Below are 26,899 nucleotides of genomic sequence, written 5' to 3' on the forward strand. Positions count from 1 at the left end.
CTAGCCTTCAATGTCAAAATTAATTTAATGTGCTGCATGATTCACAGGTTTCATGACATTGTCTTACCAGTCCAGTTTTCACACTACTGGTACTTTTTAGTGTAAATTCTTCTATAGAGTTCATTTTTTCTTGATGCACCTTGTAAGACAAGAATCAGGGAGCACTGCTTCAGTCCTGCCCAGAACAGCTATGATTTTCAAGGTATATTTTTTTACACTAGTATACTCTTGTGAATGGTGTGCATCTTTAACTAGATCTGGTTGGGATTTAGCACACACGTAAGTGTTGCAGTTAGCTGAAAATATAAATCTTTCACTTGACTGAAGCTGTAGTGCAGCAGTTGCTCCAACTTATCAAGATGTTATTAAAGAGACACATGGACTCAGAGAGGAATTTCAGAAGGATTATACTGACTAAGTACTCAGCAGTTGCTAAAATAAAAGTTGGCATTCAGATCATATTAACTAGAAACCAATATTCCCAAAAATGTTATGTAAGTAATTATTGTATATTAGGTTGCCATATGTCTGTGTGTGTGTGTGCTGTGTCCAAGACAGCACACGTCAAATACACGGTCGTGATCCCCTCCCGTCGAGTGAATGGTAAAATTGCTCTCATGCTATTTCTGAGGATGAGCATGTTCCTGTGTACAGAGACACAGTCAGCAAATGCAGTGATGAAGATGTACATGTCAATGGGATTACCATAATACAGAGTATTAACACGGCACCAGGCAGTGATGCTGCACCCGGATGTCTAACAGTGTCTCCATTCCAGGTCTCTTTTGGAAAGGTTTAGAGCCCATTTACCGCACACTAAGATTAAACTCGTGATTAAATGAATTACAGTCAGGCCTTAGATAAAATTACACACAGGGATAAGCATAGCTTGTGCTAACCTTCATTGGGTGCAGGGGGAAACATAGTGACAAAGGATGAGGAAGCACCTGAGGTACTTAAAGACTGAAGCAGAGAAGGCAGTAATAGTAAGAGCAGTTGTTCTCTGGGTACCCAAACCCCTGAGCTGGAGGAGAGCATTATTTTCTTCAAAATATCTGTGGTTATCTTAAATATTGTTGAAGATACTTTTTTTTTTCTTTTTGAGGTCCTATATTTACAGGTTTATTTAAATGCACAGTATATCTACTGTACATTACAAATGGGTTATAAGATATTAAATTCAAAGATGGGAATAAGGAACATTTAAGATTAGCCAGTTCTGTAATCTGCCAATTGTTCGGAATTGTTTCCCCTCTCCTTTGCTTTCCCCTTCTTACATGTATCCCTTTAACTGTCCTCCCTCTGAATCATATTTTCATCTCCTCTCCTTGTGCCCAGAACCCATCTTTTTACTCTTCAGTCTTGATTTACTTGACCCAAGCACTCTGTTCCACTTTTCCTGATTGTCAGAAATAAGAGATCTTCTCTACTGATACTATTGCCATGACATTCCCCTATGAGGTTCCTGAAAAGATCTGGTAGTTTGCATTGGCTGTCGTTCATCTGCTGTGCTCAGATTTGGCAATCTTCCCACAGAATTAGGAGCCTCTGAGAATTTGGGTTTGGCCTGAAGTAGCATGGGTAATGTACAGAAAATCTGAGCGATCTCTAATTTGATGCAGACTTCTGGACATTAACTTGTGCTTAGCATCACAAAAACGTGCCCAGGGCCAACTCTTGCTGTCTTTTATGGCTGTAAGGGCTGTGACACCACCAAATCTTCTCTTTGGTTTTCTTTGGAGAGAGCAGAGAAGTGGAAGTTTGTGCAAGAGAGAGGCCACAGGAGCTTGACTTCCCCCTCGGGAACAGGGTTAGGACATCTTTGGGGGATCCTGATTTACAGTCCCCTTTCTGCAATCAGAACCATTTCTCCTGCTGAGGAGGCAGGTTATGAACTGTGGGTCTGTTCTGCCAGAGCAGTTACAGGGGATGGCAGGAGCAGAAAGTGATAGCAAGGTCAGAATTTGTCACTGATGTCAATGACATTTTCCATTGGTCCTACCTAGAACTTACTTTTGCTTAGTTCAACTGAATAAATTCTCTCAAATTCTTTATAAAATTTAATTGTTTTTTCACATGGTCAGTGGCTCATATTTAGTCCTCTATAATAGTTTTGCATAAAATGCAAATGTTCTATGATGTAGCTGCACAGCTGGCACTCAAGCATGTGAATATGGTGTTTGGATAACTCAAAATCCAACTTTGCTTCACTGTTTGCTCATTCACTTAGGTTGTCATATCTTACAACTCATGAATAGCATACATTTTTGTTGAAACTTTTTCATACCTGCACAAAGATACCTAAGAAATATTGCTAGGAGAAAAGCTGTCCTATGTAACACAATGGATTCCTAATGCTTTACTTGGCCTGCAGGTGCTCCTCCAATATTATAATTAATTATAACAGTAATTATCCTACTTGTGGACAGTAGAAAGCTTGAAATGTTTATTAAGGTCCTTCCAAGTTTTTGAATGCTTCAGTTTAATCTTCCTTTTTTTTCAGAACACTCCAAATAAAACAATGTCCAGCCTGAAGAGAAAAAGCATTGAACCGCCCTCCTCTGAGGTCCCCTCCCTCCACTGAGGCAGCTCCTGGCACACCTGGTCTTTTATTACAGTCAAAGAGACTGTAACAAATCATCATCTTTATTTCAAATTCAGTTTTCCCTGTCAATAGGTTTTAGTAAATCAGTATTTATACTGAAAGATATATTTAATATGGGGGAAAAAAGACTTTTTTAATCAAAGAATTTTCTTTTAATTGCTTCTTCAGAAATACATTTTGATAATAGCAACTGCTCATTACAATACAAACCAGAAAAAGCATTCATGTACTGTGGCATGGGAAGTACTGCCAGTTCTACATGCTCTACATAGTTTCTTTAAAATTTTTATGTTCTTTAGGCCTCAACAAAAACCAAAGCTCCTCTTCCAGGTTTGGTAGCAAACAGACTATTATTTTCCACTGCTAACCTTTGGCCATCTGTTTGGTAATAAGCTTTTTTTACATTTTTTAGGAAAGTGTTCAGCTTGTCAGTAGGCACCATTGACACAGTACAGCCACCCCATCCAGCTCCAGTCAGGCGTGACCCAATGGCCCCAAATTGCCTAAAAGAAAATAACAGGGAAAAAAAATACTGTAAAATAAACCAAAAAGAGGTACTTTGTCATATATAATTTTTTTGTGAAAAACTGAGATGTATTTTGAGTATTCCCATGTAATCTGACTTTTCTAATGTTCACTTGCTTGTATGTAACAGTACAACAGTTTGCAGTTACCCTTTTGGACTAAATAAAAGTGCTGACTCTTTAAACTGCAATATAGTCATTTCTGTCAGTTCCAAAAGTCCCCCTGTTTTGTAATGCTCCAGCATCAGCTGTTTTTAGGATCACAGCACAGCTGAGATGAAGAAAGCAGGAGAAGAAAGGAATTGTGTTAGCAACATTCATAAGACATCAGAAGTGAAAACAGAAATACATGACAAAAATAACAAAAGAGGGTTCATAAACTAATTGCACAGGATGTAGGCATGCAAGCCATTTTCTAATGTGGCAAAGACAAATAGCTCTATTCTTCCAGGACAGATCTAAACCATGCTGAAGATTCACAGGCTTCTGCAGGACCGCTGAGCGTGCCAGTCAAGAAAAGGAGAGTTCAGAGACTCAAAGAAGTCATAGTCACTGCACTCTGTATAAATAAACTCACATAAACTTCTGTTCATGCTGAATGGACTGAGTTGGGGATCTCTCTTCAGAGGAACCTCATGAACTTAAGACTGACAGCAGTAGAGGTAAAGTATGAATGTAGTCCCAAAAGGAAAAAAATGCTCTTAATGAAGAGTGCGAACAGAAAGAACAATGACAAATAAATGACATGCAAAATATAAACCATTCCCAGCCTGAAGACACTGGCCTGCTAGAAATGTCCTAGAGCAAATCCCATGCTGTTATGCTGCAAGACTCAGATGCCATCTCATTAGAATTTAGAATTGTTTTCAATAGTGTGCTTACCTGTTCTCCTGATCTTTGCTTAGACTCAGAAAAAATAGGAAAAATACCATGCAATAAGTTACTTTGGGGCTTTTTCTAACCTAGTGAGAACAGAACCAGTCAGATTTAGAAAACTCATCTGAAATCTTTTTCTTGTGGGAGATCTAATCTGATTTATTAACAAATACTTCTGATGTGTTTCCAATAGCCATGCACAGAGAGACTGACCAGCCCTCAGTTAGAGACAACATCATGTGACTAGCATTGGAAAATGACAGCTCATTTGGAGTGAGCTGTTGTAATTTTTCATGTGTGCATTTTATGTTAAATGAATCTGGTGTAGTGCTGGGTTAGTAGAGGTTTAGGTCATATTTCAAGCAAGTACTTGCATATGTGTTTGATTCTAAACACACATCTCTTCTTGAACAGAAACACTTCCTTCAGTGTGTCTGTGTGGTGTCACCCTTCAAACTGACTCCATTTTATGTTCATTCTGCATTTCCTGTTGGTGTTTTATTTTACTTATTGTTATTCCTGTAAGCCACTCATTTTCTGATGCAATGGTAGTTTCTAGTCCATGGAGCAACCTTCTAAAATGAACAGGATCCAATCCAGTCCCAGTTGCAATCAATAAGGAAATTCCCATTGACTTTATAAGGCCCAATCCACTTTTCAGAATCTGTAAAATCAACTGTCTGTACTCATTTGGTCTGTTACCTCAGACAGAACTTCATATTTCAGATGATGTCTGCCTTTTATTTTGGTAGGCAACTGAAATCCCTTCAGAATAGTTCTGAACCTTTTATTGATTTCATAATTCTCTGTGGTCATGCTCATGCCTCATTTTTACTGAGTCATTTTCGAATACTTAGTTGAAATAAAGCATAAAGTAGACAGAAAATATGCTTGTTGCAAAGCTGAAGTCACTGTGTTTCAAAATACTGTGGCTTAACAGTGTCAAATGTGGTGATAGCAGCCACTTGAGGCTGCTGAGGAACCTGATGGGCAGTGTTGCACCATCTGAAAAACAGGTACCTCATACTACCTGGATCCAGGAGGGAGCACCTCATTCTGTGTCTGCGGGAGATGTGGTGCCTGGGGTATCTAGATCAAACACAAGGATGTTGTCTTTGGAACAGGTCTGAAACTGCCTCATTAAAGTTTTAATCAGTTCAATACTAAGATGGACGCCTCTGGTAAAGTGGGATTCCTGGCCAGACACTCGTCTTGTGCACCGGCATCTAGACAGTTTTTGAAGAGCAGTCTGAGCAGACAATCCTGTGGATGGGGAGCTCACCTGTGCAGTGGGAGGTGAGGATCTCACCTGTGGGAAAGGCCCTGTGCACTGCTGGGCCCTGCAGCACCACAACACAGTGCAGGGAGAAGGGCAATGTGCCTGCAGCCCAGTGCTGGGGGCACTCAACTCCCAGTCCCAGGTTCTGGCCATTGCTTCTGGAAGTGTTTATGTATCTTGTTCCAGTCTTCACTGAACACAAAGAGAATTAGCTTATGGGGGCGTAAGTGAGAGTAAACATGAATAAATATGAGTACTGCAGCAAAGGAAAGAAGAGTAAAAAAATAAAAGAAGGGAAGAAGAATGGAAATCCCATAGTCTGGTGTATGGAAACAGTAGGCAGGACATGGCAGTAGTCCATTTTAAAAATAACTGTGCTTTTAAGATGTGAAAAAAACCAGAACGATATTGTTAATTTGAAATACTTAAAATTATGAAATAGTTTTTCAGAAAGCATGGAGTTAACATGGTAAGATTTAAATATATAAATGGGGAGGATTGTGCTTATTCTGCTTTGTAGTTTATAGTTTGCATTTGAATAGCATCTTTAAGTGTTTCTGGCTTTGCTGAAATTTCAAATTATGCCATTAATGCTGCAGGCTCTGCAGCTTTAAGAAAATCATCAGTGGAAATGCTAAGAGTCTTGATAAAATGCAAAATTGTGTTGGCTATTGTAATGCACCTGGATGTAATGTACAATCTGTACCTTTTAAAAGTGGTCAGAGAGGATTAGCTGTCCGTCATGTATGGGGCATGGCTGGGAACACAAAAATTATCAGGATTTATAGCACCAAAAGATGGAGAATAAGAAAAGGAAAGTAAGTTATGTGTAACACTAAGGACTGAGAGATTTTCAAGTGTACCTAACTTACTTAGGAGCTCACATCCCATTTTTTGTCCCTTAATTGTTTAATGAATCTGCTGTGTTACCTGCTTTAGAAGACTAACAGGTAAACCAGCTACTAGCAGGATGAAGTGAGTTAGAGAAAGCACAAGTCTTCAGTCTTTACAAATGAAAAAAACAACTGACCAACTTGTGGTTACAGTTTTCAGCACTACAAACCACAGCAAGTATGGATCCCTTTCTTTCTTTCTTGGCAGAGGTTATACAGTAAAACATAAAGATCTAGGCAAAACAGAAAACATCTGGATATGCAGATTATTCTTCACAGTTTAAACCTTGTAAGGAGAGAGCAGCAGTAGACTCAGGCAATTCTGTGGAATGCATTTTTGGAAAAGCTTTTGAAAGTTACAGGGCAGCTGTATATCATCGCAAGTAAGAATGTAATTTATGTAGTTCTGGCCATTTCTATAATCACATCAGCCAAGCCTTCCTAGAGTGACTAGTGATTTTATATTTTCTAGGTTTTTTAATGTATAACTTAAGAAAAGTTAAGACCTTTTTTCCAAAAATTAGATGCTGGCTTAAGCAGCATTAATCCAAAATAGCTATACACTTTTAGAAATCTAATTACTAAATCAGAAAAATATTTAATACTAAACTTCTAGGGAAGAAAGATGCCTTTCTTAGGAAATATTCTTGATGAGACAAGACTGCAAAGAATAATGAACAAACAATTTACTTTTTTCTGTGCAAAGAATACAATTAAAAAACCCCAGATGAAATAATTTTAATATATAAATTTGAGATCATTCCACGTGAATGACACTCCACTGTGGTACTTAGCACTGCCCATCATAAACTGTGGGCTCTTCTGCTGGTAAGTCAAGAATCTGATGTAACATGGGCACACACATCATTTTTTCCCTTTTCTATTTATATTTTTCTCCCTGGAACTGAAATGTTCTGATGAATTTTAATTTAATTTAGAAAAATCCTAACTACTGCTTTCCTTTTGGTACTGTGGCTGTGTTCCTGCCTGCCAGCCAGTGTCCCCCTGCCTGAGCTGGAGCTGTGTCACCATGGAAGCACAGAGCTCAGCACAAATGGGGAACAGTTTCCATTCCCATGCTGAGCTTCCTGCTGCAAGAGGCTGTCCCTGCCATCCTCGCTGGTTCACTGCAACGTGGCACAGGTAACTCCACGCTGCAGAGCACTTCTGGCCAAGTTGTACCTGCTTGTCTTCCCCTGCACAGGGCCCAACAGTTTCCTTCCAGCTTTTCTGAGAACAGGCCCTGTCAGAATGGGTTCCTCAGCTCTGCCAAGTGCAGTCATTGGACGCCACTGACTGAGGCACCAACTCTGGGCAGTTACCGCACCTAAAGCAATGCATTTGTTAATTAAAGGCTCCTGCCCTGCCAGTGGTGCTTCAGAACAGGCAGTGCCAATGCCTTGCATGGGATCAAGACTTTGTTGCCCAAGATCATTGATAATTCAGTAGAGCTCAGTTTCTGTCTTCAGCTGACCCTGGAGAACGTTATCCCCTCTCACACTCGGATCAGCAGTTCCATTTGAGCAGCTGGGATAACTCTGGTGGAACTGCCTTGCTGCTGACTGTCACTGTGTCACTGTCACAGTGCTGTGATCACTGTGTGATACAATAAACTGAACACAGCCTGGGAGTTACACCCTGGACTGGGTCCCAAGAGAAGAATCAAAATTTGTTCTGCTCAGTTGCTATCAGTCTGTCCAGTGGCAATCAGGCTGCTTTGTTTTAGCACAAAACAGCACGTGTATCCCATATAAAAAATAATCTGTCAATGTCCAGAAGTCTTTTGTTCAGTTTTTAGGTTTGTAGGTTTCTGACTCAGAGGCCATTCCATCTTGTCTGCAAAAGAAATCACACTCACCTAAATAATCATATTCTGTACTCTAATGATTTACAAACCTGATAAGTGGGTACTGCAACTTAAAAAATCCATGAGTGCAGAAGAAAAAAGTATATGGTAAACTGCATGCTTGTAAAATTTATATTTTCATTCTAAGCCAGACTAATTTCTCAGTTAATTTTTAAAAAAAAAAGCTGGTAAAGGTGGTAAGGTATTAATTATTTAATTTTTTTAACCTCAAATTGAAGCCATTTATTTTCTTCAAGACTGAAAAGATGTAGCAAGAAGATGGGATATAAGCTTCTAAAAGATAGTGAAACAACATTTCTTGACCTCAGACCTGCAAACACTTGTGTCACCCCACATTTCCCTTCTTGCAGGGCAGTAATGATCTGGCTTGGGGCAGTTTCTTAAACGAAGCACACCAAAGCACATCAGAAGGACGAACAATTAGGGGCACAAGTTATGAGGGTGGCATCACCAGGGAGCCATTATGGGACAGTGGGAAGCAGCTGGGACAGGATGGCTGGGGCAGAGGCAGGGATGGAGTAGAGGACGGACAGCCCAGGTGGGCAACTGTTTCCCCCAGCCCCTGTTGAAATGATCACCAACCACTAAATTCCTTATATAGGCACTGAATTTAGATCAAAGTTAGCATCAAGTGTCTGACCGGTGATTAAATATACCAGAAAAAGAGAAATAAAGAAAGACCAAAATGTGTACATTGTTTGATGCTGACCCTGTGGAAGGGATGAAATGCTATGTAGGATGTGAGTACTCAGTGCTTGTTCTTACTTTGTAGATTAACACACGATTGTACCAGATCTCATCATCCCCTGTAGCTGAGTCATGGAAGCAACAGCCTGATACCACAACAGCCTGTGTGTGGGAGAAGAGAAGGGACAAAATGGCACTCAGGGAATGTGCTTTAGAATTGAGATTGTTTCCTCACGACCAAACTGAGTTAGAAAGGGATCACAGCTGAAAGAATAATGCTGGGGCAGAGATGGGGACTTAATTATATGTGGAAAGTTCAGATAGCACAGAGAGAAGCAAAGTGTCAGCTCCCTGTAACAGCATACTCATTTTTTAAACAGTGAAATGCTGTCCAACCTATCTGATATACTGGACAACTTATTTTTTTAATTGAAAAAATGCAAATAGCATTTCACTACATTTCATTATCATTTTAAGACAACCTGAGGTTGTAGAACAGCTTGCTTATGCCCTGGAACTTCTGTGGCAGCAGTACTGAAATGGTTAAGAACCATGAAAAAGGTAGATTTAGATTAGATACTGGAAAGAAATTCTTTCCCATGTGAGTTGTAAGGTACTGGAGTAGGTTTCCCAGAGAAACTGTGGATGCCCCATCCCTGGAAGTGTTCAAGGCCAGGTTGGATGGGGCTCTGAGCAACCTGGTCTGGTGCAAGGTGTCCTTGCCCACAGCAGGGGAGTTGGAACATGATGATCCTTTCCAACTCAAATCATTCTATGATGCTATAATTTGAAGAAACAGAGAAAAAGTAACAGTTCAGATAGAACAAGTAAGATGATGTTTTAAGAACACCACTTATGACTTCTTCTGCAACTTAAAAAAGAGTAACCAACAGTCTAACGTAAGACTTGTGACGATGAGTCAGTCCAAAAGCAAAATCTGTAATAAAGCCATAAACCGTAGCTTTCATCTGAAAGTATTACACAGATGTCAGCAGGGAAACAATTGACCATGTAATGTCCCTGCAGGAGATTAATTTTGTAAGAAGAGACAAGAATACTTTCATTTTAAGATTGCAATAGCCGAGGATGTCATATTTTCTCCTCAATTCGAACCGTATTCTCCACAGGCCATTACTCTTCCTTGTGGTCAGAACTTACAGGCAGATGTCGACCAGGCGATCCAGTTCAGGACAGCTGCACTCATACATCTCCCTGCAGCTGATATGGCTCTGCTTCATTAATTCTCCCAGCAGCTGGAGTGCATTGGCAGGTGCTTCGCTGCAAATCTTCTGAAATTCCAGCACTCTGGCAGCCTCACTGTACACGTGCTTTGCACGCTGGTATAACTTAAAGGTGGAAACTACACAAAAAGAAAACTGCATTATTATTCACTACAAAAGCGACATACAAAAACATAACAGAACTGTGGTTTTTTAGCAATTTATATAAGAATTCTCTAGGCTGAAAGTCTTCTGCAAAAGTTCACCTACATCTTCTTTAAAAGCCCTAATAAAAATAAAGTTTAGAGGTTATCAAAATGCAATGTAAACATCTTTTTTCATTTTGACAGCTTCATGCACATGCTCTGGTTATTTGCTGTGCCACTGAACAGGCTCAGTCTCTCCTCTTACTTTGCAGAGGCAAGGCAGAAGCACAAGGGTTGGCAGTGACAATATTAGGGCATTAATCTAAAGCTTTCAGGTTTTCAAATAGCAGCAGAACAGAAGCAGGAGAACACCTGGAGGGTCCCCAGTGCCCTGCAGGCAGCTGTCAGCCAGCACCTGCTGGCCCAGGGCCTTGTGTGTGGCTGCTCCAGGCCAAATCTGCATCAATTATGGAACTGTGCAGATGGACCTTTGCTTGAAAAAAAAAGCAACCACCAAACCGCAAAAAACACCACCCACTTTTTTTTACTGTTTTTTTACTTTTTTTTTTTTCTTTTCTCAACAATGCAGGCTCACTATGACTGGAGATAATACCAGATTAAAGGTACAGTGAAGAAAGAGAACAGGTGCTTTCACTTTGGATTTCAGGGTTTATTTTTGGTACAAAAATAGTTAGTTAGTGCTGCCTGTGTGGTTGTGAAGAGATACCAAGGCCAGACAGGTACTGATTAGTACAGACCAACTAAGAATGAAAGATTAGTACAAGGATTTTGGCTAAACTTTTTCTATTGTGCCATAAAAAAGCAATTTTGCTGGGAAGGGTCGGGGGAGGAGGTCCAAACCTGTGTGGCCATCAGGGTAGAGACCTCCATCAAGCCTGAATAATGGGGCATAGAAAGGAAGGAGATGGTTGTGGTTAAAGATGCCACAAGCCACCCATATTTACAGGAAGGTTTGGTTTGCAACTAATATCTGAGAATTGATCTGCTGTTCCCAAGCTTGTGCTGTAGTTCATTGTTTTCCTCTCCCAATATAGTTCTGTTTGCTTTAATACCATGGCTACTATTTAAGAAGTATTGTTCACCAGAAGCATGCTTGACATAATTTAATTTATGACTGAATTGGTTTGCATGAGCTGTTTGGGTGGTAAATATTAATGGACTTTAACCTTTATATGGAGCACCTACTGCACTGTTTCCTTATTTTAGCACAGCAAAGCCTTGCTAGAGCACTTCAGGACATCCTTCTTTCTACATGTAAATTCTCCTTTAGACTGAACTTTCTCTCTCAGTTCAGCTCCTGGTCTCTCTTGCTTTCCAAAATGGCTGACAAAACACTCCAATAGAGGTAAAAGGAGAAGCAAGACCAGCCCTGTATCTAAAATAGAATTTTCTGTCTGACCCAGACCCACAAAGTTCTTACTTGGCTGTTCTGTGGAGACTGCCAAGTTCTGGAACCACTTCTGACACTTTCAGTAATCTACATTTGCAAATACATGTAGAAATCTTCCTTGAAAGACTGGAAATAAAATTAGGTCCAGTATGAAGTCTCTCGTGTTGTACACTCCAGGCAGCAACCCTTACAGACTAAAACTTCATCAGCACCTCTATAATGCCTTTTTATTTCTCCAGAGTATTTCACAACTGTAAATGCTCAAAATAGTGCTGAGACACAAGCAGTCTAAAATGAGACAGAAACATTTAACATAGCAATGTTCTTCTACTGCTGATATTGCTTCTGCTCCTATTTATTTTGTAATTCAATACAGCCTGCTACTGAGAAACCCTGTGCTGTTTGCCTTGTGAACAGGCCTTCTGAAAGTATTTCAAACTAGAACAGAAGTGAGAAAATTGAGTGCCCCCCAGAAACATGGACTTGAGAGTATCACACAGGAAGAGCATATTTTGGTATCTGATTTTGTTGCTGCTGGAGTTAGTTGCACTGTGTTTTGCAAAGTGGTGCCTCAGTATTTTTGAACTCTGAAGAAAGGCAACTTGGCCTATTTTTAAGGATGGTTTCTCTTTAAATATTCTTTTCTTATGAGGCATTGTTTTAGAGCAAGGAGATTTCTAAATGTGCATTCGTTTAGGGAATATCTAAAGTTGCGTGAGAGATTGCCATAGCTCACACTCTCTTGTAAATCACCATTGAACAGTAGTAACCCAAAGAATGAACTGAAAACATGTCTGGTTTCAATTGTCGGGCCACAGACTTGCCAAAGGCTGTGATTGATTCGGAGACCACCCTTTGGTAGAGCAATGCTCTACTGGCCAGATTACCTTAAATTCTCTGGGGTTGTGTTGTGCTCGTCGTGTCAGGAATTGGAACCACAAAGGGCGCTTGGCTCTGGCTGCCAGCCAGGGGACCTGAGCTGTGTCCTGGGCAGCGCTGGCTCCCGGGAGAGCCCCTCTGCGGAGGGGGGAATTTGCTACCTTGACACAGCTTCCTCTGGTTGGGAACACGCTCCTTCCAGGCAGCACAGAGTGGCTGTGTGTTATCGTTTACCAAATTAGTACCGCTTAAAGGCTGGGATCTGGGCATTAGTTCTTGGTCTGTTACAGGCAGCATTTTATTTCAAAAAAATTATGTTTAAGAATTTTTTGTTATAGCTTGCTTTTCTTCTCAGGCAAATTATCTTCAGGACAGCAAACAGCCTGGTACTCTCTAAGCCTTATTCTAAAATAATGAAATCATTCACGTATTTTCATCTTTCAACACCAAATGCCTCTGATAATACAGAAACCTTCTTCTATCTCTTCTGTTTGAATGGGTAGTCCAAACCAACCCTCTCTACCTAACTGAAGATAGAGTACAGATGATATTTCTAGAAGTCATTATCTATATTGGAATCTGTTTGCAACATCACAGCTTGTATACTGGCTCCACTGATTTCCTAAGCCATGCTCTGTCACGGTTAAAAGAAACAAAACCAGAGGGCCCACACCTGATTAGTTTATATCTGAGCCAAGGCTGGAGTGCTCTGAGAGAGGAAAAGGGTTTCTTTTCCTCAAAGAAACCCTTGCAGGATTACACACAACTGGGTTACTTGGTCTCATCCTGTGTGGTGCTCCAAGGAGAGCATAAAAAGCAGAGTTTGGGGAACTAATGCCAGATTCTCAAAAGCATGTGGATCCTTAAATCTCCTATAATGTATGGAATTAGGTAATTAATTAGACTAAAAATGTAAATATACTTTCCTAATCCACTCAACTATAATAAAGGCCGGGTTTCTCCCACTTCAATTTATGCAGGGGATTTGTCAGGTCACCCAACGAACAGGTAAATTCAGTTCATTTACAAACCACCAAATTCCATTGAAAGAATAGTGCCATTTTCCAGGGCACTAACAGACAGTACTGCAGCAAGAATCTTCCAAGTTGATGTGACCCAGCAGACTAATGTAAATGAAAGCTTGTCCAAAATCCATATAAAATCCCTTAACAGACAAAAAAAAATCTGGGCTATTAGTCCCAAATAATTGTGGGTTAACTAAATATAACAGAAATGTTTACTGTAGATTTTCAACTGTATGGTCATATTTTTAATTTTAGCTTTACAAAAATTGTGCAAACCTGTCTAGTCCATTTAAAGGATTTTTTTTTTTCTGCATAAGTAAATGTTGTGGCTTCTCAGCAACTCGTATTATTTGTTACAACTTCAACTTCAGCAGATTCCTTTCTTTAGAGGCTTCCTGTACAATTCTATCTGACCTTTAGCTAAAGACCAACCTCTCCAGGCTATATATTTTTTTCTTCTAGTTGCTTTGGCAGCTTCTAAAGATACATTTCACTGTAGATTAATGAGCTGCACATGGCTGATGGGACTGTTAGAAATTTACAACCGGAAAAACTCACGGACACGCAGTTGTGTAGGGGACAGTTTCTAGCACCATTACTCACATGGAATAGTACCCTTCTCTGTTAGGCATCCTGCTGATTGAACATGATGAGGGTGAAGGTTTCTGGCTCATAATGTATATAAGAAAATGCTGCCAGATGGCTTTAATTTGAGCCAGATTGTGAACCCCCTACTTGAAGTGGGGAACAGTTACTCTACTGGGACTGCTCAAGTAACTGTTTGCAATCTGTCTTTCTGAAAATAAACCAGGGGACGAGTCATCGCTGGATTCGGTGACACATTCAACAGACACCTGTTTTGAGATTATGGTAACTACTGGTTTAAAGTGATTTTTCCTCCAGAGGAACGGTGGCTTTACAAGGCTTTTGCAACTAATCTAGACACTAGTGCCTGTGCCTAACCTATGGCACACCCCAAAGCCTCCATCCTCCAGGTATGGGATCTGCCTGGAGCAGCCACATCTGTTTCTGTGGTATATCCCCAAATTCTCCATGACATGGATCAGGGCAAGGCTGAACTAGGCACCTGAACCCTTAAACTGGGATGTGCTCTGAGGTTTGGAGGTGTAACTTCTGGTCATGCAGGGCATCTACTGATGCACAGAGAGAGCTTTTTGAACCCCAGAGCCACCTGACAACAGTTGAGGCCCCCTCACCTACAGCCGCCAGTGCAGGGAGTGTGGAAACTGTTCCTCAGATCACCATCAACGCCCATGAACGGCTGTTCAAGCAGCACTCGTGGAACTTGCAGCACAGACTTAGAATTCTCTTTCCAGGCGACAAATAGGAGTTAAACAGCCAAATCCATGCAGCAAATGGATGCCTGCTCCTCCCATGGTGATTTCATTCTCAGGTTTAAATGTCAAAATTAGATTACAATTTTTTGTACGAAAAGGAAAAATGGGCTTAAAAAATACCTCATTTAAGAAGAAAAAACATTTCATGGTTAAAAGAATATACTGGTTTACAGGAGAATACCCTTTTGTGGCGAAGCTTATAAATACTTAATGTCCCACAATCACCACACACTATGTGTTCTGTGAAGCACTCGAGTCCAAGCCAAAATTATGGCACAGTGCACCTTAGAAAGTAATAAATATTATTTTTCTAGAGATGTTCAGAAGCCACAAGTGCAATCCATGTGTAAACATTTGCAAGGGAGCTTTAAACTCAGGATTTTGAGTTGACCAAAGAACAACTGCAAGAAGTTCAGAGAGGCTTTATGCACCATCTGTACTTCTCCAAACATGGGGAACAAATGGGCTGTACAGTGGGGAACTGCAGAAATCCTTGAATAGTTGCTGTAAAGTGATGCAAAGTTGCTGTGGGCTTCCAGACCTGGCCTGGATCTTGACCAAAGCCAGTCCTTTGAGACGTGGAGTTTTTATCTGGTCATCCTTAAATACTGATAAAACTTTATGTAAGTATACAGGACTGTCACTGGAGGAGTAGAGGAGGCGAAGCTGGACTTATGGCTAAACAAGTATGTACAGAGCCCTTTTAGATCCTTAAACATGAGACACAATGCCAGTACAAAACAATATTTGTAACGATCCCTGGGCATGGAAAGATCCCCTAAATGTTATGGTTTGTTCTGCATGTCGAACAAAGAAATTCAATTGACGTTCTGAAATTCGCTGCAGAGGTTACTTATTTAACAGTATGTTTTCTCTCTCACATTAAGAAGCCAGGCATTGTCATTAAAAAGAGTGGGAAAGTAGAGGGGAAAGTAAGAAAAATGTTTTCTTCAGACAGCCTCTGCTGTTCCAAAGCCAACATAACATGTAATTTGTGTAGTGTGTAAGAAACCCAGTAGATTTAGATTCTTTCTGTGTCTGTCTTGTTTCTTCTGCATAAGTTTTACAGAAATCTGTTATTTAATTTTGTATTGTACACGCAAAAAGGCTTTCAGCATAATCCTTTTTAATTGGTCTTATCAAATGAAATCACGGTCATGCAAGTTTAAGAGATTTTGTTCAGCAAACATCTGCAAATAGTATTCAGAGCTACAGTATAAAATTTCCTTTGAGTTTCTTCTATGGCTTTTATGTCTAAATTTTTCATCTAGACTTCGTTTTTTGAAAAAAATCAAGATAACCTGTATAAACAACTCGATTTTGCAGAACTGTAGAATTTTGTTTTATAAACCAGGTATAAGAAGTATAAACATCTGTAAGTTAATAGTCTTGCATTGCTTCATGAAGGGGAAAGTGCAGGGACAGTGTAAGATTTACAACCTTGCAGTTTCCCAGGAAAGCGCTGTAGAGTGCATTTACATGGTTCATATCTTCCTCATGTACAGACAGTACAAAGTTATCAAAACTCTTTCTATGGAGATAAAGAGCTGGCTTAAGATATCTTATTCCATCCTGGTGTCTTCTGGCAGTGAAATTAGACAATAAGATAGTCTAATACTGTCTGATCCCACTGGGGTGCAAAACAGGTTAAAGATTCAGGACCTGGTCCTTGGTCAATATACAAAATTTACAATCACTCCAGATGGACAGATTATTTAAGTAAGTGTCAGTATAGACAGATATGTTACAGATCTGTGTACATCCAATGTACACATTCCTGAAAGCAGTCATGGGAAAGACTGACAAGGATGTAATATGGCTCCAAAAGAGTACAGGTATTAGTGCTACAGAATGGAAACAAGGAAGAAAGATTCTATGTAGTTCTTACAGAAAGATTCTGATCTCAATTGGAATGAAAGCAAATTGAATTATAAATTCTCTATTATTTGGTATTATTAGCAACCCTACTATATGCATCCAGGATCCATTTCATGTGTGACAATGCTCATGACTGCGTCGTATAATCCTAAACAATAATACATGGGAAATGCTTTAGATACTTAATTGTTCATCTTCCCCAACATCTTCCTAAAAGAAAAAGAAATAGTAGTAGTGACAGGAACTTTCTCAGGAAAGACCAAGATAACTTGCTGCCCAGTGCCTGTTTTAGGAAGTGATCGTGTATTTATCAGTTAAGAACAGAAGCACAAGCCCATCCATGCTGGTCTTAAACACCAGTTAAGTGATCTATTATTTTCATCATTTTAGAAACAGTTCAAACAAAATCAAAGTTTGCTCTATTTTAAATTAAAAGAATGAAAATATCAATTGATTATGGTATCAATTCTTTCACTTCCCAACCAAAACTCCAGCCAAGCATTCTGGCAAGACTTCCACTTGCACTACTTATTAATGCATAAAATTTTTATATAATACAAACATTGTACAGTAAACCCCATCATTTCATATATGCTCACCATCTTGCATGTTTTGACTGAGGATCTGAGATCGGAGCTCCTCCAGGCTAATTCCAAGGCATTTGCAAATTTCCTCTGTGCTGTAAGGCTCAGGATGTAATACCTCCTCGACAATGGTCAGCATTTCCTCTAGGCTAACTCCTAGCTTGGTTTGCACATCATGGAGTCTCAACATTTTTCTCCACTCCAAGCCTTTTGACTTTGAGAGAAGCTAAAATTAAAAAAAAAAAAAAGAAAACAGAAAATATTGTGCTTTCCTGTTTAAAACTATTAGTTGTTTGTAAGTATAAGACCCGTTTTCTTTTCTCACTTAATTGAGAACCATCACAACATAATTTCTATCAGTACAGAGAAGTCAATACTTATATTTATTATTAAAGGTCTGTGAATGACAGATATTCTCTCAAATCAGATACTGTCTGTTAAAGCCCTACTGGCATTATCTGTGTGGTATAAGATCAGTGATTTATCCTCTTCCATGGACTTTGTTACTTCAAGCACTTACTAACCTTTTACAATCCCATCTGGACAACTGTTTATACAAGTGCTATGATAGCTATGATGTTGTAACACTGAAAGTCCTTAAAAAGTCTATTTCCATACTATTAGTATTTGCTCTAATGTTTCAGTTTGACATTTCCAGTACACTCCTGGAATTTTCTGATGAACATTTGAGGTTGTCATTACAACCTTTTTTCATAATATGAAAGTGGTCAAAATATTTGTGAGGAGAATGACCATAACCTTTTTCAATCTCTGAAGTTTTAAGTGAAATTTAACTTCCTTAACATCCAATTTAAAGGAACTTTTGAACCTTTACAGGAATGGGTACACTGTTGGTCTGAATCTGTTCCGTTCCTACATGGCTGCTGTGATATTCATTAGTTATAGATGCATCTGCTTTCTCCACTCCTGGAAATGATACCATGCTTTGTGTATCTTTGTTTTGGTTTGGCAGTTGACAGTTGTTACTTCAACACACCAGAATCTTGAAAGGCAGAATGTCCAACAGGCTTTTCTTTGGAAGGCTGAAATATCTGTTGATGTTTTCATGTGTCTAATGAAAGTGGTAAAGCAGCTTTCCTCATAAGGTAAAATATTTATGTTAAGAATTACAGAAGAATAGTCAGTGATCATTGACATACTACCTGTAATTTCAACAGATTACAAAGTAAAACAAGTAAAGATTAGCAGGTACACACCAATATCATTTTACTGTGTACATAAGCACATAGTGTATCTCTAGTGCTGCACCGTTTAAATTGAAAACTTCTAGATCCAGCTGTATGTCTGGAAAGAGTTTAAATCAGAAAGACTAGGGAATGAAATCCTTTTTCTATACAAATCAGAAGTCAAACCTTTTATGAACAAGGCCAAGATTTCACCCAGTGTATTTTATTCTTTTCAATAAGCACTAGTTTGGACTGAGATTGATTTGAAATAATTTGTCTTGATTCAGCTAAGCCATTTAATTTTCTGGGTAAAAAAGTCATGGGATCTCATACATGTCTGAGAAGTAGTTGCTTTGTTTTGTGCAAAGTTACACATGAAATTTAAGCAGATCTGCTGCCCAGCTATCTGGTGTAGATTCTCACTCTCCTCAAACAGTGCTTTTTTTGCAGGGGCTCTTCCAGTTTTGCTTTTTTGCAGTATCTAAAAATTAACTACTTTTGGTGCCATCTAGTGACTTTCTGAGATTTATGTGAGGCTCAGCAGAGCAAAACAAACAAAATCATAATCATATAACTTTGTTGCCATTTAAAACACAGTTTTATATGTTCAATGGTAGAAAAAGAAGCAGAACTGTTTAGTGCCTAATGCAGAAATCAGTGTGAATTTTTTTTTTTCTGTAAGAGACTGGTTAAGTCACTTCTGGCCTCCTTTTCAAAGGCTCTGAGTACCTAGAATTCTACAGCCTTTAGGTAATCTGCATTTTAGCTTGCTTACTGTTAAGTTAGAAGAAAAATTACTGCTTTATTTTAAAAATGTTGTATGTTGGTACATACAGATCTTCTTCAAGGTGCTAAATGAATGGAAATTATTTTCCTCATGCTTTAGTCCCAATATTCAGCATCCCCTGGATTTTATTATGAGAAGTTAAACATAATTTACAAACAATAATATTCTATAAGGCAACAAAATTTTTTCTACTTCCTTTTATAATAAATAATCCCCTGCAGAAATAGGCCACATGCATTGTCACATCTGTTCCCATTTCTGTACTTCAAGGGAGATGCTATGTTTCAGGCAAGCCTCAGACTACACTGGGGTTTTACAGGTCAAATGTTCCAAATGGAAACTGACCCTGTTGGGCCAGCGGGCACAGCTTTGCTGGAAAGATCTATCCTGCTTAGAGCAAAGTTTTGATTCTGGGAAAAATATTATGGGCAAACAGAAATGGTTTTTGAAAACAGTCTAGCTGCAGCAGCTTGATTTGTAATGGACATGGAACAGAAATGGGAAAAAAAAAATCCATTTCTTTAATGTACAAAAACTAATCCAAATACTTCTCCCACAGTTGGATATTTTCCTGATGATCTCTGACTAGATGGATTAAAGATATGGACATCAAGCAGCTGGCTCTTAACTGCCAGGATATAGAATCTCTGGGCTTTATTGTTCTTTATTGTTCAACACAGGCACACAGGAGAACTGTAAGTAACTGAGAGGAAAACATACTTGGTAAATGATGGGACAAATATAAATACAAGAAAGTCTGACTAGGAATAAGTCCAGGAATACTTTTATAGCAACATCACCTCCTTACACGTAACATTTCTGTAATGCCATTGGAGCATCTGTGCCCAGGAGCTGATGGTGGCTCTGCAGCTGCAGACGCTGCTGGCCCCACACCACACTGAGGGCGAAGCAGAGGGAGTGTGGTGTCCCCAGCCCGCCCCGTGCAGCCGGGGAGAGCGCGCAACGAGGGACAGGTCAGTTCCCCACGAATTGTGAGTGCTCTGCACAACGGAAACGTCTTTAAACTCACTCTAACAGAGTGCAGGAGAGCACTCAGAGGCTGCTACAAGAATAGAGAAAGGGAAAGAAAAAGGCAAAAGAATGATTCTCTAGAGGGAAGGTAAAGAAACAGAACCTAAGAAAGGTAATTTGCCAGGATGATCAAGAACTCACTTGCTGTAGGACAGACTGATACCAAAATCCTCTATACTAATGCTAGCAGGGATATGTTCTGTTGGAATCTTTACCTACATAGTAAAGCAGTATGAAATTCTAGAATTACCTAAAGCAGAAAAGGGAAAAAAAAAGCCTGTCCTAAGGCACTTACGATGAGAACTTCTTTTAAAGCATTATTGCAAGGCCCAGCACGTTAGTTCATAGTTCCATTAGCTTAATGGTGCTTAAAAGACTTCCCTGTTTCCACTTACATACCTGCCCTCCTTCACCCCACTGTGACCTCTTCCTAAAGACAGTCTTTTCCTGGCTCAATGTATTTTTATAGTGTGTGCAGCTTTCCATCTGGGTAGCATATGTTCAAAAACAGACAGGTGTATGTTGTTAGTCTCTTTACAATCAAGCATCTGCTAAAAGTACATTTTTAGAGATTGCATCATAGCTAACAGGAATGTGAAAAAAAAAAGATGTTTCCTTAGTACCTCTTCAGTTTACTGTACAGGACTAATAATTTAAAGCAATTAAGAAAATTTGATTCAATTCACAAAGTCTGATATGTGGAACAGTAACTTCAAAAGCTCTCACAGCTTAACACACTCATTGTACAGTGCCTTTTAGAATAGCTGATATGTGAAGGCTCTCTATTCCTTATGAAAAAAAATAAAAGAATTTATAAAAGAAGCTCCTTTTAAAAACATATATTTTGTCAATTAGCAACCCTAAATTAGACTTTTATCAGTTATTACAGAACTAACAAATAGACAGGTCCTTATCTTCATTTTCTTAATGGCTTAAAAACTTTCTTATTAACTTCACGGACAACAGCTTTAACTGTGGTCATTGGGACTATTCCTTTTATACTTGAGTTTAAAGCCCATTTAAAAAGTCATCTGAAATTTAGCTTCCCTCCTCAAAAATATCTCAGCACATTATTCTAGAATACATTTTGTCAGTGTCTAATCAGATCTTCAACTATTTTTTTAGCACTAACTAAAACTTGTAAGAAATTGGTTTTTTATGGAATCATGATGCAAACAGATATTCAAAGTACTTTTGACTATTGCTCAGATATTGATCTAACATTCTGTGGCAAGGAGTTCCACGCTGCATTTTTCAAACCTTTCTTCTAGACTTTGTGACCCACATTCTGTTCTTTCCCAGAGCATCCTATGTTGGGTACAACTGCAGTGAATCTTTAAGCTTATTCATCATTTAATCTCATCAAAGAAAAAGTACTGTCTTCCCATAAAAAAATCAAATCAAACCCTATATCTATACACTCATGAACATACAAAATCCAGAACTAAGCAGAACAAATTGAGCTCCCCTGTTCAATTTCCATACATTTTAGAGATAATTTCAAACTGTAAACTGGCAGTACAAGTTAAATGTTGGGGATTAATTCAAGCCTGTTTTTGAACTTTACACTGACATATATGCTGCTAATCAGCATTTCTAATATTACTCCCAGGCCTTCAACTACTAAATTGGATGTTCTCTAAATCCTAGAAAATAAACATCTATTGCCATATATACATATAAACATGTGACCATACTGGTTGCTTTCCATTATTTGTCATTATTCAGATTTAACAGAAACAGTCTATCTTATTAACTGGTAATATTTTTTTTCTGAAAAATAGACTTATTTCCTCCACTGGAATAAAATAAAAATAGATCTAATAGAACTAAATCACATTATCTTCTATATAAGGACACAGTCCTTGCACTTCCATTAAGCCTGGCAGGACATCTGCTCTTGCAGATGAAAGGTGTCTGGTTCTAGAAAGAAAAATTGTACTAAGAGTAGCACCTAGCCAGGTGTTTAAGACACAACTAGTCAGAAGTGGAAAAAAAGCACATATTTAGATGAAGGTTTCATTAGAGTTTGACATAAGCCATGCATTACCTTTGTAGCCAGCCGACACTCCATTACCCTAATATTGTAATGAGAAGTTGCTGCTTTATTCATTTCAACACAACTGTTAGCAATAACAAACGTTGCTCCACTTGGAAGTCTAACATCAGTTGCCCTCAGTGGACTGAACTCTATCAACTTGGCCTATTGAAAGAAAAATGAATGGTTAGTTTTAATTTACTACTAGGTAACAGTGCACTTAGTTCTATAAATCAAATGCAAATTTCCATGTTTTTTCTCTTGAAAATGCAGGGACAGTTAAGGAAAGAAAACTGACATGAAACAGCAAGAAAAGAGGTTTAACCTCATTGGTCAAGTTACACATACATTTCAAGCCTTTCCCTGTAGCTGGATTTTAAAATGTTTCCATTAAGTCTTTGGGTTTTTTCAGCATTTTACAGAACCCCACCCAACCTATTTTTCTTGCCTGTTTAAGACAACAGTTTCACTTTGATCTGCAGAGAAGTACCAGGCCTGGCTGAAGCAAATGTGCGTGCCACTAGAAACAAGGGGCTTTGCATTCCCTGCCCCTTCATCAATGTCCATCTCCCCCTCAGTCTTCTGATTCTTCACTACAGCGAGATTAGTTCACTGATGTACAGTATGGTAGCAACATTTTAGGACTGATTTGAGGCAATGATCATGGTACATACAGACAATCAAACCAAGAAACTAAATAAAACTGTTAAGAATGTAGTTACTGTTTCCTGCTTTCTGACATAAGAGACTGCCTTGCCTCACATATGCTTACACAAGCTGCGTAAGATGTTCCCAACATTTGTGACCTTTTCATGGAATAAGTTAGGCATCCATTAATTAAATAATTCAGGATGTAATGTAATCAAGAGATTAAATTCACATCTGGTTTTTCACTGGGATAAGTTGTAAATCATGTGCCCTACTTGGGCTTCTTAGAATAGACTGTAACTGTGCAAGCAGGGGCGTCTTATGGATTTTGGCATTGTTCACCCCCAGAGAGTCCCTTGAGCAGCTAGAGTGCTAAATAAACAATGACAAATCCACTTGGACATTATGTACAGCATGTGTGTTACTCCCTACCATTGAGATTCTGGACCCCATCACAGAATTACTATCAAGACAGACAGACTTGCTTACATTTAAATATACCCTTTAATCTGCTACATTAGACCAGAATGTATCACTAAGCTGGTCTAGTGTCCTGATTCTGACAGTAGCCATAAATGGCTATTTAGGGGGAATATAAAAATAGAACACGTATACAAAGCAATCTTTTCTTGGGGTATGTTTTTCCAGACTCCCATAAGCAAAGATTACAATAGTTGTACTTACACTGGAAGAAACATCTGACTATTATGTCAAATACCTACATATAGTTTAACACTCTATTAGTATATCCACAAAGGTCTTTTTGAATCCTTTTAAAAATTCTGCCTTCCATAATGTTTGGTATTTCTCAATTTAACAATGAATGTTTTGGAAAAAAAATACAAACTTCCTTGTTTGTTTTTTACAAGCTGCTTGCTAATGTCATTGTGTTTCTTTTAGTTCTTCAGTTATGAAAAACATTGAATCCTCCATTTACCTTCTCTTTACTTTTTTAGGGAATTTGCAAACTTCAAAGTATCAGCCTCAAAACTTTTTGTTTTTCAAGCTGAAATGTTTGAAATTATTCAGTCAATGGCCGTATTTTTAAAAAAATAGCTTTGATAAACCTCAGTGTCCTTTACTGTACTTTTCTTGTTTTTAAAAGATGGGAGGCTAGAGCTGCATTCAGCTGCAAGTACACTGAAGCAAGTGAAACTTTTCTGGTTTGTTCACAATTTATTTTCTCATCTGCTCTAACGTTTTCTTTGTCTTTTTGGTCACAACTGCTATATATCAGAAAAGCTTCCATTTACTTAAGCATCTCTGTGTATGGCAGGAAAATACACTGCTTCCTTCTTTCATTATCCATGTAGCTGTGTTTTTACTAACAGTATAAACATGAAGAAAAGGTGTAGAGTAGGTACAGGTGATGTGAAATTGAAAATACATGTGTCTCATGATGGCATTAAATGTTTGTGTAATTCTAGGAAATAGTTTTATTTTCTGTGTAAGCTCATCTAAGACATGTCATTAAGGAACAAAAGCTGTAGAGATATAATGCCACACTCATAAGGAAAGTAAAGATTCTTATGAAACACTACATTAATTCCAATGACAGGTCTGAGGTTTGAACAGTTGCAGTACTGTGCACCTTCTGGGACAGCAGATGAACCTCACTGTAAATTCCACTGCAGGCACTCATGCATAACTTGGCAGGTCCTGTTTATCACAGCTAGTTCACCTTCTGTCACCACGTTTAAGACTGCTAAATGCTTTCTACATCAAAATCCAGCCACAGAATTGTCTGGAATTAGCAAAACTGGTGAAAAAAAAAAAGTCTCTATTGTCTTTGTAACAGAACCTGGCAAAACTTCCTAGAACTGTTTGGTTATAAGAAGTTTCAAGAAAGCATTTTTGCAATAATTATCCCATTTGCAGTGAATACAAGGCATGCTGACCATTCAGATTTCATTATATGGGAAACATTCTAAGTTCAGCATGAATTAGTCAAATAGTGAAACCTGGTGCTCTTCTAGAGTACATCTTTCCCCACATCTTTTCCTTCCTCCTTGCCATTTCTGATTTTCCTCATCATATTCATTCGAACTTGTCATACTCAATTGTACCTGAGTTTATAAATTTAATTCCCAGTTTATTTGTACCAATGGTGTTTGCACTGCTTACAAAGGTATTCCAGTTTCTTATCTTATTTCTCTTCTAGATACCAATGAAGGTTTTTTTTGCTTACATAAATTAATATTACATTGTTAGTTTAGATTACAAAGGTGCACATACAGTTCCTTCTTCTGCCAGAAAAGAGATTGACTGGTCCATTCCTCCGCCTTCTGTGCCAATATAACGTTCGCTCTTTGTGCAGATTTCTGCAAGTTCCACCTGAAAACATATGAACCTTCAGCTACAGTTAAGGATGATAATTTTTTCTGTTTACATATTAATTAGTGAGAAAACAAAGGAAACAATGCCAGTGTTCTTAAACTATTATCTCTTACACATCAAATAACATAAACTGCTATCAACCAGGATGCCACATGGCCCCTTTTCCCTTTTGTTCTGAAGCAAAAATGAACCAACTACTCAGCCTCCAGAGGACCCACCATAGCCTAATGCTTTTCAGAGTATCCTTGTTTAGACATTTAACTCTTGCAGCTGTCCTCCTCCCACATTCTTTATGCACTTCAAATCCTACCATCCCAATAGCTAATGTTTTGTTAATTAGATGAATCCATCTACATGTGAATCTCAGCTTAGCAAAAAATTGCAAGTTATTACTCCATATTGTTTCAATGTACTGACTCCATAATCAGAAATGACTCCAAAACTGTTTCTCACTGCAGATATTGAAGTCAGCGATGCCTGTCATGTCTCCTTGAGATACTGTACTCTGTTTATCTGAACTAATTCATACCTATGTGTGATATGCATTCCTTTGTGACATTTTAGGCATATCTTTGTGCACTGTAATACCTGCAGGTCAGAGGATACTACGGGAGGGTAGAATTTCAATGTCGTAACTGTCAAAAATAATAATTAACAGTAAAGCTTTCAGCTATCAGGCCAAGTCAAAGCAAAACACAAGAGAAACCTTGGAAAATGGTCAAAGAACACAGAGTAGTCAAAAAGAAGTGGGTCAAAAGGAAAGTATTTGTGTCCACCTATTATGACCCCTACCAGTTTGTTTTTCTAAGCACAAGGTAACCACAGGGAAGATGAGAACTTTAGAAAAGCCACAGGCCATTTTCCAGTCCAGTGGCAAAGTCAGATTCAGATTCCACAGTCAGGATGTAGCATTACAGGACTAAAACAAGCTAAGCAGCAAGACAGGGACACTAGCCAGCACACAGCTGTAAAAGGCAGCAGATAGGGGCAGTAAATCACAATGCTGAGAGGTATGTGCAGGGTGTCTGCCTGCTTGCTTGCTCAAGTCCTGTAATGGCCCCACTGACACAGCTGTAAAATTGGTGCTTAGATGAGTGTAATCAGGCTGAACTGCTTGCAAATGCACTAACAACCAATTTACTCAGCTCACAATGCAGTTGTGGCCAATAAGCCTTAGGCTGATAAGCAGAAGTTATCAAAAAACATTAACAAAGTTACTCTAAAACTATGCAGAGTATATCTCTTTGAATCAAACATAAGAGGTAAACGACCTCTTACAAGAAAAAGACCATTAATGAGAGAACATTGAAAGTACAATCAGTAAAAATACTCTCCTTTCTGGCACTGCCTTTCCTTTATGTATTTTAAAGATGAGCTGAAATAATGTTTCTTTTATTTTTTTAAGAAACTACAGAAACTGCATGCATTTCAGTGCTCCTTCTTCTTGACAAAAAACATTTCCCAGGTTCATGAAAATTCATTTTTCCTCCCTGTCCCACGTCATTTAAGTCCCATTTCTAGATTGAACCTCAGATCTCTTCATCCCATCAATGAAAGTTTAACATCTAGTTACTGTATCTCCCTATTCCACTATGAGCTGGAAGTAATTCTGAATGAAATGCTATTGCATGTTATGAT

At 38.7% G+C, this 26,899-nt stretch overlaps 2 protein-coding genes across 10 annotated transcripts in view; one reads left to right on the plus strand and one right to left on the minus strand.

Moving 5' to 3' along the window:
- LOC147650694 (uncharacterized) overlaps positions 1–3,314 on the plus strand; it is a 74,153-nt gene extending 70,839 nt beyond the window's left edge. For 4 of the 6 annotated variants that reach the window (XR_015276067.1, XR_015276079.1, XM_086849951.1 and 1 more), the window contains one exon: positions 2,504–3,314. Coding sequence is in view for 1 of the 6 variants with exons in the window: in XM_086849956.1 (XP_086706082.1) it covers positions 2,504–2,584 (81 nt within the window). In the remaining 5 variants the exon portion in view is untranslated. The remainder of the gene's footprint in view (positions 1–2,503) is intronic. The other 2 variants (XR_015276068.1, XM_086849956.1) reach the window with 1 other exon arrangement.
- The window catches only part of GALK2 (galactokinase 2), a 48,321-nt gene continuing 24,156 nt past the window's right edge, over positions 2,735–26,899 (minus strand). For 2 of the 4 annotated variants that reach the window (XM_086849934.1, XM_086849933.1), the window contains exons 6-11: positions 25,160–25,258; positions 22,289–22,441; positions 20,638–20,724; positions 17,248–17,458; positions 9,890–10,091; positions 2,735–3,108 (exon numbers count right to left, since the gene is read on the minus strand). In XM_086849934.1, the coding sequence (XP_086706060.1) occupies positions 2,901–3,108; positions 9,890–10,091; positions 17,248–17,458; positions 20,638–20,724; positions 22,289–22,441; positions 25,160–25,258 (960 nt within the window). In that variant the 3' untranslated portion in view covers positions 2,735–2,900. The remainder of the gene's footprint in view (positions 3,109–9,889; positions 10,092–17,247; positions 17,459–20,637; positions 20,725–22,288; positions 22,442–25,159; positions 25,259–26,899) is intronic. The other 2 variants (XM_086849937.1, XM_086849936.1) reach the window with 1 other exon arrangement.

Source organism: Cyanistes caeruleus, chromosome 13, assembly GCF_971803275.1.
Source record: "Cyanistes caeruleus chromosome 13, bCyaCae1.hap1.1, whole genome shotgun sequence".
In the NCBI taxonomy this organism is placed as follows: domain Eukaryota; kingdom Metazoa; phylum Chordata; class Aves; order Passeriformes; family Paridae; genus Cyanistes; species Cyanistes caeruleus.